Source organism: Dipodomys merriami, unplaced genomic scaffold (genome assembly GCF_024711535.1).
Source record: "Dipodomys merriami isolate MVZ:Mamm:240054 unplaced genomic scaffold, mDipMer1.0.p SCAF_4, whole genome shotgun sequence".
Lineage (NCBI taxonomy): Eukaryota > Metazoa > Chordata > Mammalia > Rodentia > Heteromyidae > Dipodomys > Dipodomys merriami.
Genome location: NW_027205603.1, coordinates 11,631,328 through 11,646,442, shown reverse-complemented (window position 1 = coordinate 11,646,442; position 15,115 = coordinate 11,631,328). Strand labels below are relative to the sequence as shown.

General features: G+C 41.5%; 1 protein-coding gene across 10 annotated transcripts in view; it reads right to left on the bottom strand.

Moving 5' to 3' along the window:
- The window catches only part of LOC138805637 (protein kinase C theta type), an 84,474-nt gene that overhangs the window by 24,861 nt on the left and 44,498 nt on the right, over positions 1–15,115 (bottom strand). For 9 of the 10 annotated variants that reach the window (XM_069990514.1, XM_069990512.1, XM_069990517.1 and 6 more), the window contains 6 exons: positions 10,555–10,717; positions 8,777–8,808; positions 8,595–8,680; positions 7,117–7,246; positions 1,875–1,984; positions 442–559 (listed from right to left, as the gene is read on the bottom strand). In XM_069990514.1, the coding sequence (XP_069846615.1) occupies positions 442–559; positions 1,875–1,984; positions 7,117–7,246; positions 8,595–8,680; positions 8,777–8,808; positions 10,555–10,717 (639 nt within the window). Of the gene's footprint in view, positions 1–441; positions 560–1,874; positions 1,985–5,177; positions 5,503–7,116; positions 7,247–8,594; positions 8,681–8,776; positions 8,809–10,554; positions 10,718–15,115 lie in introns of those variants that run through there. The other variant, XM_069990522.1, reaches the window with a different exon arrangement.

Genomic DNA, 15,115 nt, shown 5'->3' with positions numbered 1-15,115 from the left:
TATGTGTTTAGGGCATTGGGCCTGGCCATTCTTTTTTTCTACCCTTAAATTTCCTTTAAAAAAGTCTTTCAGGTACAGAATATGTCCAACTCCTGTAATTTTCTGACCATCTTACTTTATGATAGATTCCTTTCTACAATACCATTTAATACAGACAGGAAGTAAGAGTATAACTTTCTAAGGAAGGATTTGCAGTTTTTCCTCCAGATCAATTCTTCCTCCCACCCTCTTTCCCCAGAAAGATTTCCTAAGAATAGTCGTTTGATTTCCTTTCTGAGAAATCCCCGCCTCTTGGTTAGTGGCTGAATCTGTAATCTTTAAACAGGAAAGGGCTGTCAATTGAACCAGGTGAACTGAGAGTTTAAATCCATAGAACAAAGGTTAAGGCTGATCAAAAGTAGTGATTGACATTGATTGACAGTGGACCATTTCGACAGCTACCTCTTTTTCCAGGGGTAGGGAAGTTTGGTTGCCTTGTTTCACTTCGGATGGAACATGGGAGACCAATTTCGACTGGACCTTCTCGGAAGATGAGTTCTGAATCTCTTAAGGAGCGAGCCTGGATAACAGACAGATAGTCAGATGCCTAGCCGTGTGCCATGGGTGGGACAGCTCAGTTTGCTGTTTCTGGGGACAAAAGCTATTTAAGATTCCTCAATTTAGGCCTTATGCAGTGGCTCACACTTATAATCCCAGCTACTTGGGAGGTAAAGATCGGGGGGATTGCAGTTTGAGGTCAGCTTGGGCAAAAATCTTAGCAAGACTGTATGCCTGTAAACAAGTTTGGCTTGGTGTTGGACATGTGCAATCCCAGCTACAGGAGAAGCATAGGTAGGAGGATTACCAGCTGAGGTCAGTCTGGTCTAAAAGCATGATACATCTAAAAAAATGACTAGAGGTGTGGCTTAATAAAGCAAGTACAAGGCTCTGAGTTCAATTCCTACTTCTCTTAAAGATTCCTCAATGCACAGCATGATTAAAGCTCATCTTTGTCCAACACCCTTTGAATTCCTTATCCCCTGAGAGTTTTTGTATCCAAGCCACTAGTGGAGAATATACAACTACTTCAAACTTTTTGGGACCAACTGAAATCTTTCATGTTCTTGATGTCATTCTACAACAAGTAAGAACTGGTCAGTGGAGAAATAACTTCCATAGGCCACAGCTACCCTCAAAGAAGATTTGTTCTTAGAGGCAGGAGTTCAGGGAGTATGAAGGCATAGGTAAAAGTCATCGTGGACTCAGTACTCTGAGGGAAAAATGGGAGACAAACCCATTAAGTAAGTATTTCTCCCCAAGCTATTACATAGTCCTTATCAGTTATAAAATGAGTAATAAATACTCAGTGACTTTAATAAATTCACGTCATTCTGCCCTTCCTCATCTCACAAATAATTTAAGAACTCTCACTCCTGTGGCTCACACCTGTAAACCTGGTTACTCAGGACGTTGAGATCTGAGAATCATGGCTCGAAGTCAGCGCAGACAGGAAAGTCCTGGAGCCTCTTATCTCCAATTAACCATGAAGAAGCAGAAACTAGAATTGTTGGCTAAGTGGCAGAGTGCCAATCTCGAGTGGAAAAAGCTAAGAGAATTCAAGCCCCAGTACTGACACCAAAAACCCCCCAAACAAGCAAAAAAAAAAAAAAAAAAAAGAGAGAAAAAAAAGTTTTCTTAAAGATCCACACAATACAAATGCATGGATTTAATAAGCAAATGCCTCAAAGGGGAGGATATTGCCATGCAGATGCAAATGAGGTCCCAAAGGAGCTGCTCAAAATTACATTCCTTGACATTCTGTAAGTCTGCTACAGACCAGAGAGCAAAAGATTTGAGGTGACATAGGGGGTTTGCCAACTCCACACCTTCCCTACCTGCTGGGTGCTTTCGATCATTGCCAGTGCTTCAGCCATAAGCTTCTGGTTTATGCCACATAGGTTGGCCACTTTGGTCTGGCACCGGTGGTGGACGTTCATGCCACATGCTGAAAGAAAGAAAGGGGGCAGTGAGCAGGAGGAAAGAACCCACCTGTGCTTGGAAATGGCATTCTCTTGGGGTAGGACCAGAGTCTCTTGGCTCAGGAGGAAAGTCTATGGTCAGCATGCATCCGGGTTGGGCTATGTCTCTCTGAAGGTTATAGAAAGTACTGGAATAAAGAGAGAGCTCTCTCCCTCCCCGAACTATGTGGGGCTATTCTATCTTCCAGGCTGAAGCCTCAGTTTACAGAATGGAAATTGAGAATGGATGGTGTGTGTGTGTGTGTGTGTGTGTGTGTGTGTGTGTGTGTGTGTGTGTGTGTGTGTGTGTGTGTGTGTGTGTGTGTGTGTGTGTGTGTGTGTTTGTGTGTGTGTGTGTGTGTGTGTGTGTGTGTAAGGGTGAACTGGATGAAAGGAAAGGGACCTGGGGTGTGGGGTGGGGCACAGCCTTGAGCCAAGGCTGGTAGGGAAACAGGACAATCTGAGTCTCTTGTGAATAGAACTGGGAGTATGGGTAGGTAGAGACCCCAGGGACTTTTGGTTATTCACAGGAAATTTTATTTTATTTTATTCTAGATGCATTTGAAGGGAAAAAGTAAAATCTTTTTTTTTTGAATCCTTTCTTTGGAACACCACCACCAAAAAAAAAAGTAGCATAAAATGAAGGGACATTTGAGTCTTGATACTCTTTTCCCTCCTATCTGACATCCTTGATGGTTTGTAAACACAGGCCCTTAAGGTAGCCACATCGACTTCTTTCCAGCTGGCTACAGGGATTCATACAGCCCCAGCACAGCTTTCTATATGCCCTTCTCATCCCCCTGTGGATGCCCTGTACAGACCCTTTCCTTTGGTTACAGCTTGCTTCTCTACTTTGGTCAATGGATGCCTTTCCAGCAGCTGTTCACAAAATGCAATGCCAGCTGGGCGCTGGTGGCTCCCACCTGTGAATCCTAGCCACTCAGGAGGCCTTGTCCATATGCTCCCCCAGTAACCATTAGAATCCTATTGAAGTGCATTTCAAGGTAATAAAGAAACTGGTATTTCTTAGATGTTGTTTTTTGTTTTTGCCAGTCCTGGGGCTGGAACTCACAGCCTGGGTGCTGTCCCTGAGCCTCTTTGTGCTCAAGGCTAGCACTCTATCACTTGAGCCTCAGCACCACTTCTGGCTTTTTCTGAGTTGATAAGAGTGTCACAGACTTTTCTGCCTGGGCTGGCTTTGGACCATGATCCTCAGATCTCAGCCTCTTGAGTAGCTAGGATTTATAGGCATGAGCTACTGGCACCCAGTGAAAATGGTATTTCTTGCACTTATGGGTTAATGGTTTAAATTTACATCTCTGATACAGTTATAGAAAGTAGCTATGATATGTAAACATGTCATATGGATCATATGCATATATGCACACATTAATTAAAACATTAAAGTATGGTATGTGCAGGGGAGAATTCTAGTGGTGTAATTCCTTTGAACAATGAACTTATTGTCTAATGATCTAAATACCAGGAAGCTGGTATTTGGGGTATCAGGAAAAATTGAGGAGAAGAGGGGCAGATGAATGAAGAGGGATGGGAGGATGCAGTCATCATATTCTATGTAAATATATGAAAATAGAGCTAGGAAAACTGAGGGTGTGGGGTGGGGTTGGGGGGGATGGAGAGAATGACTAAAGAGGTGACATTGATCAATATACCTTGTACACATTAAGTTGTACACATTGGGTGCAACTTCTTCAAGATAATGAAAAATTTAAAAAGAAAGTAGCTCAGAAAAAGAGACCCATGTTTCCTTTCACTCTTGTACGTCAAAAAAGACCTTTTTCCCCTTTTCTTTCCTTTGGAAAGGAAAAGAAAGAGAAGTGGGAATCGCTCTGGCTGTGCTAGGCAGAAGGTCCTATCTTGCACAGTGAGTAGACACTAACGACCATACACAGCCACCTCCTCTCCAAGGGCTTTTGAGCAAGATTCCTAGCACCAAGCCACACTCGATATAAACAGTGTAGCTCTGAGTCCTTATGGATCAGCCTAAAGGGCTAATTTCCACTTCTGTGACCTTGATATCCTCCTTGGATGAAGTGGGGAGACAGGGATGGGTGTTCTTGTCGGTCAGTGTGAAAACGATTACATCTCATTATTCCTTTCAGAAAACCCAAAATTATGTTTGTTTGTTTTTTTTTAAAAATCAACATTGCAATGAACAACAACAAACACATAAAGATTTCCAGACGCTAGCTTAGAGGATTGAAATGCAACCAGTCTCTTGCTTCTACTTAATGAAACTAAATGTGATAGAATTAGGCAGAAAAGCCTGTCAAATACACCCTTTTAAAATCTTATCAGCTTATTAGTAATTTGTGTTCTGAGAGCCTAGAACAGAGAGTGTAACCGAGTAGGTGCTCCACAAATACAACTGTGACATACACATTAAAATATCTAGGTGATATTTTAACAGTTCTCACCTTTAGTTTTTTGTTTGTTTGTTTTTGTTTTTTTGTGCCGATATTGAGGCTTGAACTCATGGCCTGCGTGTTGTCTCTTAACTTTTTCACTCAAGGCTGGCGCTCTACCACTTGAGACACAGCTCCACTTCTGGCTTTTTGCTGGTTAATTGGAGATGAGAGTCTCACGGACTTTCCTGCTCAGGCTGGCTTCGAACCGCGATCCTCAGATCTTAGCCTCCTGAGTAGCTAGGATTATAAGCATGAGCCACTGGTGCCCAGCCTCACTTTTAGTTTTATCAAGCCCTTACTTCTTTGGATAATTCATCATAAAGCAAATCAAATAACATTTTCTATGTAAATAAGCATATTATTAGTCCCAGTGTATATGCATAGATATAGCCACAAAGATGCATTGGAAGCAAAATCTTTTATATATATTCAAAATCTCTAGCAGAGTAAAGATGATGTTTGTTTTTTTAATGATGGAGTCCAGAATTCTGCATGATCCTTATGTCACACTGAATCTATTTACTAGGGTTTAGGTCTTGGATGGACTGAGCCATGATTTTCTTACTTATTCTTGCAGTGCAAAGTGTGACACTTATCGAAGAGTGGGTAGAACTAGATTGGCATTTTACTTAGGCTGGCATTTTACTTTGCTCTTAAAATGGTAACCAGATCTACGCTTGTCTTAGATGGGCATGGTCAGGAAAGAAAGACCCTTGCTCTCATGGTAACATCACGAGTCTTTGTTACTAACCTAGGAGGTGGTAACTGGATCTCTGTGAGCTCAAATAGTCCCTTCTGATGGCTATTTTCATGGGAAATGTCACAGAGGAAAAGAGAAGACAGGGTAAAAACTAAGGGACCCTACCTAGGAAGTTAACTTATAAGGAAACAGGCAAGAATGAGACAAAGAACAAGGGATGAAGAGAACTGGAGAAGACAAGAAGAATCAACAGATGAGGGCAGGGCAGGTGGTGATCAGCAGAGTGGAGAAGACAGGGAAAGTTTGGGGGGGGTATTAGAGGTAAGAGTGGAAATGAAAAGGGGAAGGAAAGGGAGGGGAGGAGAAAGGGGAAGGGGGGTGAAAGAAGAAAGGGAGGGGAGCTACTTGAAATAAAGAAGGTACAGGGAGAAGGGGGAGAGAATGGAATGGAAAGGAAAGAATGTTAAGGGAAAAGAACGGAACAATACATTTTTACAGATGAATGTGAAATAATGCTAAGGAATCTTCGGGGAAGTTCTAAGCTCTGCCTTAACTATTAAATAGGTGCGCAGGCCAGTGAGAAGTTGGTTGCTCTGGTTGCTGTTTGTATAGTTAGAATACTTGGACATTTTCCCCCCCATGAACTGTTAATGGTATTCTTTAGTGTATCCTTCATATTCATATTTTGCTCAGGAACAGGTATTTGGACAAAAGTAGACAAGTGTTTTTGTTTTCTTGGGCATGAAGGGATTGTGGAGGTTGTTTCTCACCGATGACCAGTGGCCACCTTGGTAGTGATGTAGACCCTAACCCTTTCCTCCATTTGGATGTCACTCTGAGCTCCACCAGGTACACAAGCACTGTCCAGGTAAGGAAGGAGAGACAGGGCAGAGTCTTTCACCTTTAGTCATGTGGCTGTAGTACTTAAGGAAAGGTAGTCCATGGCATAAAGTAGGATTGCAAAAAAGAAAAACAGAAGGTTTATAGATTTAGTGTAGCAAATAAAATGTCTGTGTTATGGCTTCATCAACTGAGTTTGACTTTATCAACTAGGCCCTGCACCTGCTCTTTCTTTTACCCAGAAGGCAAAGGTCTATTTGTGTGTGTGTGTGTGTGTGTGTGTGTGTGTGTGTGTGTGTGTGTGTGTGTGTGTGTGTACTGGGGCTTGAATTTGGAGCTTTGTTTTCTCTCTGGGCTTTTCCATAACTAGTTCTCTACCACTTGAGCCAAACCTCCACTTCCAGCATTTCACGGATTAACTGGAAATTAGATGCTTTCCCTGTCTGGCTCTGAATCAAGATCCACAGATTTCAGCCTCCTGAGTAGCTAAGATTCTGGGCATGAGCCATGGGTGTCCAGTTTGTCTATTTTTTGTTGGATTATTTTTCCTGCTTACTCTTTGATCCCACCAAGACAGCATTCCAGTCTTTGAAGGTGAATGCCTTGATAACAGGAGGGAAACTGAATTGTTCTTTCAGGGTAGGGCTGAGTGGCCACCAGCAATAGTAGCATGAGCTCAGCTCTGCTATTTTTCCAGTCCCAAGAAAAAAACAGGCAAGGGAAACCGGTTCCCAGGGGTTGGACTCTGGCCCCATCCTGGGCTCTATGTTAAACCATGGGCAGACATTCTAGGTTCAGAACCCACCAAGGAGAGAGCAGTTTGGGTCAGAGTGGAATGGAGTTCTGGGAAGATGAGTGAGGTAGAACAGAAAGGCTGACTTCATTAATCCCCAAGATTGTGTTGGTAGAACCTAAGGTCATAGGGGCAAACTTTTGATCCCCTGGTCAACACTGGGCTGTTCCTGCCTTCTCTGGGATGTAAGGAGAAGGGCATTTTGGAGTGGAAAGAGAAGAGTCCCAGTGGCATACGGTGTCAGGAGGCTGGCATGCTTCATCCCAGGTTTGCCAGGCTGGTGTGGACATTGTCCCTGCTCATCACCCCCACCCCCTCCACCCCCCACCATGCTGCTCCGGGCTACACAGGACTCACCATCACACTTGAGCCCCTGCCTCGCCAGGCCCCACAGCAACGTCCCACAGTGCTCACAGAACGTTGGGCTCTTGTAGTTGTAGACTTTGAAGCGGTGTGGCATGTCGATCTTGAATCTCTCCTTGTGGAACTGGAAGAAAAGCAGTAGGTGTGTGACCCTGTGCCCATCCCTGGCTCCCAGCTTTCTAGTATCCTCACAAACACTTGAGCATTGTGAACAGAAAGCTGTCATTTACACATGGGCAGCACGAGTGTGGAATCCATCACAGACGCTGTTGGACCGTCTAGTGCCTGAAGAAGACTGAGCGCCAGGGCCAAGGGTCCTGTCCAGGTAAGGACAAACATACCATCTGCATTTGTCCATCAACATAGCCAGGGATCATTCCAGAAAGAAGGGATAAGGGAGGGACATTGATCCAATGGGAGTTAAGAAAAACATTGCTCCCATTTAAACAAATGAAACTGCCCTTCCTGCTTTGGTAGAAAGATAGCCTTTTCTCTCTCCATCCAGAAGAGTACTTCATGGAAGATGTTCTAAACACCTCCTCTAGAACAAGCATCTTGTCTCCGCTACGTATTTGCATTCTTCATAACATTTAAGACAATCAAGACTCAAATTGTTTTGTTTTCCCAAGTTGCAATTTCCAGGAGGATGAGAATGATTTTGCTTTGTTCTGGGCTATACATCTTTCATAGTCGAATGCTTTCTATGCTAGGTACACAATGAATATATGTTGGATGAATAAGAAAAGGATAGAAGAAGAAAATCAAAACATTTCATAATGACTTTCTTATCTCAGTTTCCCTCTTATATGAGGTAAAAATCTAACCCGTCTTTACACTACACCTTGGCATTCATTCTGAAAGGAATATTTGCTTCTTGACATATGGATTATCTTTCTGTCAGGATCTTGTGCTAATTTACAAAATGCTTATGTCTCTTGTATTTTGTAATTGCCTTATTTAGTCTTTTTAATGCATTTTAATTTTTATTGTAAAGGTGACGTACAGATGGATTATAGTTACGTAAGTCAGATGCAGAGTACATTTCTTTTTGAACCCTTTCCCTGGCTCTCTCCTGTCCCCATCTACAAGTTGTACAGTTCATTTTCACCATAGTGTCTAGTGCTCTAGCTGTAGATCCTACAAGATGTATTTATTTATAACCAACTATCTAAGTAGGCTTTCTGGAAAAAGCCATGTTGGTTTTATTACCTCCCTTCCCACCCCTCCCCCACCTTGGCTCTGGAAAGTACACCTTTTTCTCTTGGAAATTAAAATTCATATTTGTATTTTTTATTTATTTCCTAGTTTTGATAATTCAATCAATATCATTACCGAAAAGAGTTCTTAGATTGACATTCATTGATAAGGCTACACATTTAAGTGTAGGCATTATTAAAATCATGAACCATAAAATTAAATGTCAAGATTAAACCAGGTATAGGATAAAGAGAAGAATGTGGTTAGGTACGTACCATAGTTTCTCGGCTATTGATAGCTGATCCTGTGCACTTCGCTATCACTTTATCGATGCACTTCTTGTGAATTGCTGCATTGCATTCTGAAAAGGGACAATGGCAACTTAAGATCTGCAGGAGTGAAGGAGCAGCTGAATGGGAAGCAGAATGGCAATACAAGAGAAGTCCGTTTTACTTACGTCGACACTGGTAGCCCTGTTTGTTCAGACCCCTGTAACAGAGCACAGAGCACAGACATGATTTATTTGGTTGGTCAGGTGAACATCAGGACAAAAATATTTTAGACTGAGGGTAGGGATGGGAAGAGGGAAAATGAGGGAGAAAGATGGAAGGGGTGACATCCATCAAGATGTATGGTACTTACAGCCTGATTCGTGGAATTGGAACCTCTTTGTGCAACTACTTAACCCCCCCCCCCATTTTAGAGATAAGCAAGATCTCATGGTTTCCTAAAGCCAACACGTTTCTCTGATTAATTTGATGATAGCACTCCCATACATTATCTGCCCAGAGTAGTTTCTAAGTTTTAAGTTGCTTTTGTGAAAAGTGTGACAATAAACAAGGAGATGTTGACTTCCCTTTCATTCTTATATTTTGTAAGCAGGTATGGGATCAATGCTTGACCAAAATTCACCAGAGGCTCTTAGCAGTCAATTTCCATGTCCTAAATTTAAAACCCAAATCATCATCTCACTTGAAAATGCATCACTAACAAAGGAGGAGGTAACAATGCTCAATAAGAAATGTACTCATGACCTTACTCATGTAACAGTAACCCTTCTGTACACTATTTTTAAAATAAAAAAGTATTAATCATAAAAGAAAATGCATCACTTCTCATATACCCTTTGCTAATGTATAGACAATGATGTGTGTAACACATTTTGTTTCCTCTGTCTGTCTGAGAACATTTGCAACCAACAAAGCTCAGTGTGAAGGCAGATTCCAGACCAACAGTCATATGAAAAATGAAAGCAGTTCAAGTGATTAGGTTAATGAAAACCCACCCAAATCTATGTGACTCGTGGATTTGCTGGTAAATTAGGACTTGTACATGAACTGATTCTGGTGCCCAGGGAGAAGAGCATCTCCTGGCAGGCACAGATGCTGAGACCAGAAACTGGAGTGAATTCAATCTCCAGTCTCTCATCACCTTGGTTATGTGGTTACTGAAGCTTCAGCTGATCTCTGAGGTGAAGACACCCTAGGGTCTCATTGAAATTACTCATTCCAATGGGAAAATGCCATCTGTTGCAAACAGTGCAGTGGGGATGGTGAGGCAGAGGAAGTTTTGACTGTAAAATCGTAGAAGCATGGTTAACAGGAGGTACTGCCTCTTTGGGTTCTTTCCTCTCATCCCTAGCAGCCTCTCATTTAGTCAGAAATTAAAAATCCTTTGGATTTTGTTATGGTTGGGATCTGAAATGTCCTCCAAAGGCTCGGTTCTGAGTTGTGGTGTCATTAGAATGGATGTCACTGAGAAAGTGATTTTGAAGGGGATATCAGTCTCTCCCTGTATCCCTCTCTCCATTTACTTCTCCTTCTCCATCTCCATCTCCCTCTCCCCTTTCCTCTCTCCCTCTTTGCTTCCTGTCCACCATGAGATGGGCAGTTCTTCTTGGTCCTGCACTCCTTGCCATGATATTCTGCCTTGCCATAGGTAGGACAAAGCAGCAAGATAAAGCAGTGATACACTAAAATCTCTTTGTGAGCCAATGTAAACCTTCCCATTGAGTGTCCCAGGTTCTTTGCCACAGTGAATGTTAACTAAGACAGACCTTGAGCCTGAGTGGAGTTGGATCCACAAGAGCCACTTTGTGTTAAAGTCACACCCCTCAGATCTTGGCAGTCCCTGTACGGTTGTTGTTTCCCAGCATGCCACACTTGATAGATTAAGACAAAATGGGACAAAATACCCAACCCAGAGCTTGTAGCAGAACACTGCAGTTAACCGTACCAGACAAACTCATGGCAGACAGAGCAAAATGTGGGTTGTGGGAAAAAGGTGGCAGTGAACTCGTGACACTTGACGTGGTGGACTTTGGCTTGTTTGATGGCCCCTCGGCGGTGGTGCAGTGAGAAGAAGCCTTCGGTCTCAAATTCACTCATGTCCTTTGGGTCTGCAGGGTGAAAACACAGCAAAGTGAAGCTCTGGGATGCGACAAGCTCAGCTCAAGAGGGAAGGGTGAAAGCTGGGTGAGGAACAGAAGTGGACAGAAGTGAATCCAAACAGTTTTGAATCACTTACTCTGTCTGGCATTTTGTTTTGGCGGGGGGAGGGTAACTATAAAACTAGCACTGAGCACTAGTGAAATTGCCAGGACTTAGCCGTGTGGGTAAGATGCTAGGTTTCTTTCCTTGAGTCTACAGTATGGAATTATTTTAGGGTCTGTTATCAGAGGATTGAAATGAAGTTGAATTGCTGCTTCCATCCTTCCATTCCTCTTTGATTGAGTGATCTTTCTGCTTTTAAAACCGGAAATCAGAACTTTTTTTCGGTTTAGCTGGAATTAGGAAGAATACTGCTGTGATTGACAGCAAATTGGGTACAGACTTAATCTGTTTAGACAGATTGAATTGTGCTATGTGTGTAAGCAAAAGAATTCGGGGAAGTTGCTCTGTTCTGGTCAGTGTGGAAAGGTCCAATAAATTAAGAGATCACTAGACTTGGAAAGAAGTATGTACGTTATCTTGTGTATTACCTAGTCATCTATATCAGTTCATCAAACTCACATGGACTCCGTCTACCTTGAGCTCATGGATGTTGATGATGGTACTTTGGATACTTAGTGTTTACAGTGACCTATCCCCAGATTAGGTTTCCCAAAAAGTCCAAAGAATTCTAAGATGGTAGAGTTCTGAGAATGACCAGCTAACACATAGGACCCCAAAGAGCAAAAAATGGCAAGGTAATCATGGTTAAAGAGTCTGATCATGTAAGAGGGTATAGCATAATAAACAGTAAAGAAAAAAAAATCCCACAAACTCATGACTGTGCCTGAATAAAGGATTATAAATGCAATCATTGTAATGAATAGAATCATACTTTTGTAATTTCTTAAAGATTTTTGAATCACTTACTCTTTTTTTTTTGTATATATAACATCTAGAAGTTTAGTGAAGAATAAAAGTCTATTGTGTCTTAAAAGTAAAAAATGTTAGCTGGATGCCAGTGGTTCATGTTTGCAATCCTAGCTACTCAGGGGGTTCAGATCTGAGGATTGTGGTTCAAAGCCAGCCCAGGCAGGAAAGTCTGTGCAACTCTTATCTTCAATTAACAACCACAAAACAGGAAGTGACGCTGTGGCTCAAGGTGGGTAGAGTGCTAGCCTTGAGCACAAAAGCTCAGGGACATCACCAAAGCCCTGAGTTTAAGCCCCATGAATGACAAAAAAAGGTATAAAATGTTAACAATATTGAAACTTTCATTATGGCTATGCCCTGGCGGAGGTCTAGCAATGCAAATACCTTTGCTAATGTGCCATATTTTCCCATTCCTGACAATGTCTGGGCTAGAAACTTACTAGACAAAAGAGAGACTGTGCAGGTGGAATTCTCTCCCATAGATACCCAGCCCAGTTTCAAGATACAGTTTAGACCTGACATCTTCTCTATACTCCAAGATAGAGGGAATTCCCAATAATTCTCTAGACAGTTCTGTGGATATGCTGTCATTTTTTGTCTAGTACTTTAAAGCTATGTAAGTCAGGTTATTGTAGTTGGACCTAGGCAGAAATAAGCTGGCTTTGGTAGATGAGGGGTTAAATGAAGGTCATAGAGCCTCCTATCAGTTTTGGCAGATCTATTTTCAATTTGTGATTGTTACAGTATGTCACTTCCTAGTAAGATCTGATTCATTTTTGGTTTGATCAAGACACAATGAAATGAAATAAGGTATAAATATATGACTGTAAATTCTACATAGTGTGTTTGTATATATTAGACTGCTATAAAATTTAAAAATATTAAGAAGGTTTAGAAATGAATTTGTTTCCTTGCTTGCTCTTTCCTCTGATTTTTAAAAATCTCTAACCATTTTAATCATCATAAGAGAGTAAATACATAAGAACACAAATTAAAAAAAATTTTGGTATTGTATTTCTGAAATAATTTGCTCTTCTATTTGTTGGCTTGAATAAAGCCATTGGTTTAAAAAGATGTTTGGTTATTTACTTTGTACCAATGACTCCAAATATTACCAAAAATCATTTAATTGAAGGGTCACCTGTTTACAGTCAGTCAAAATATAAGTGTTTCTGCAAAGCTCTGAAGTAATTGAGCATTCTGAAGAAATCTTAGATATTATTCCTAACTCTTGAGCCTCTATGGTCACCCAGGGCAAAACAGCATATTCAGGAAGAGCAGCTAAGTACAAGAGGCAGTGTATGACAATGTAGAGTAGACACAAGGACACAAATATTTTTAGGAAGTAGGAAAAGGACTTGCTAAAAAGAGACCAAAGAGAAGCAGCTAAAAAATTAAGGGGAAGTTGGGTGCCTATGGTCTACACTTGTAATCCTAGCTACTCAGGAGGCTGTGATTGAGGATCATGGTTTGAAGCCAGCCTGGGCAGGAAAGGTCATGAGATTCTTAGCCTGAGTTCAAGCTCCTACACTGGCACAAAAAATAAGAGGAAAAATGGAAACTATCATATCAGACAAGTCCCCAGAGAATGTGGCCCTCAGCATTGTGTGGTATCAAGGAAGATGAAGGATCAGAAAAAGGAACTTGTATAGAAGGCTGATATACTTGGAGGAAGCCACTTCAGAAAACTGATCTCACTGTAAACCAGACTCTTAAGATTGAAGAATTAAAACCTTAGTGAAAAAAGGGACTAATACATAGTCATTATGACTAATGCTATGTCTCCAAGAAATATTACAGGAAAAAAAAGTAAAAAGGAGGTCAGTAAGAAGGTTAAAAAGAGAGTTTATTCAAAATAGGGGAAGAGGCCTTAATACAGCATGTCTTGGCAATGCAAAGGAAACCACAGTCAGCAGGGATACTAGATTAGAGAGGAAGTGAGTTGATGAAAGAGGGCTTCTGGGGATGAGAGGCCTGAGTTGAAGAAAGCAGGAAGGTTTTCTTTGAGGGCACAGGAGCAAGGAGGGCAAGCATGTACAAAGAAACAGCTGCACTCTAAAGTGCAGGTTGAAGTCTCTATCAATTGTACGGAGCCAGGGTCAAATTCTAAGAAGGAGAACAATAAGAAAGATACTGTTGGGGGGTGGTGAGGGAGATGCGAAGGGATGGTAAGGGGAAACAAAGGAAGAGGCAACAATGCTTGATAAGAAATGTACTCATTACCTTGCCCATGTAATTGTAACCCCTCTGTATGGTATTTTCACACACACACAAAAAGACATCATCAGAATTCTAGGAGGATGGGCACCAAAAGAAAATTTGGAAAAGCTATTGTATGGGCATCAAAAGGAAACTGCTAACTGTCCTGGGGAGTACAAAGGAATGGTCCAATACAAACTTACTGTTCTCTTTCAAAATGCCTAACCTGCAACTTGGTAAAAAACAAAAAAGTAAGATGTGTTTTGACCATCGCTATTCTGAAAGGAATTGAGAATGCAATGCATTTCAGAATACATATATTCATCAGATGTCACTGGGCTATGGAGGTAAGGAAACTGTACCAGCTAAGGTAAGGGAAGTTGGGAACAAAAACTCTATAAAGAAGAGATTGGTAGAGATGGTTTCTGAGCTGATCCTGAAGGATGAATAGTGCCTACTAATGTGTGGGAGGAGGTATGGCAGGCAAAAGAAGATGTTCTCTCTAGGTAGAAGACAATCAGCAAGGATAGAGAGATGAGTCCTTAGGATGAGACTGAGAGGTCCTGAAAAAGTTAAGAATTGTCAGAGTGGAGAGAGTGCAGCAGAAAAGCTCAGTGGTCATTCACATCCACTGGCGCTTGGTACAAGTACCAGGTCACTCTGCACATTTGAGGACAGAGATTTGCCTCTGTCACAGAGGCACTGGTATGGTGAGGGTCAAGCCTGGGAAATATACATTATAGCATCTGCATAGGTGAATGACTGGGATACAATGAGAAGGAACAAAGTAAAGAGATGATAAAATTGAACAATATTGGCAACGAGGACCAATTATTGAAGTGGGAGGTGGAGGTTCAGGAGGCTATAAAACTTCCATGTTTTATAGGAAAATTCATAATTAACTAAGATCATGAGTATAGATGGCAGATTTATGGCTGAAAATAGACACTTTACATTTTGTAATTTACAGTGAACAACATTTAAAGTATGTATGAGAAATCCAGTTGGAGAGGGGTCAACTCTGAAGTCAAATTATATGAATCTGAAATATGAGAACACAACCTTGCACCTGTAAAAGACTCAGAGGAGTAGCCTTTTCTAGCCAGGCTGTGGAGAACAAGAGTGGGGAATGAAAATTTTGAGGTCAGATCATCTATAGTGGGAGAGGGAGCAAGAGATAACAGTTTTTTTCCAAGTCTTTGTATTTCCTAACAAATGGAGTGATGTCACTCTTT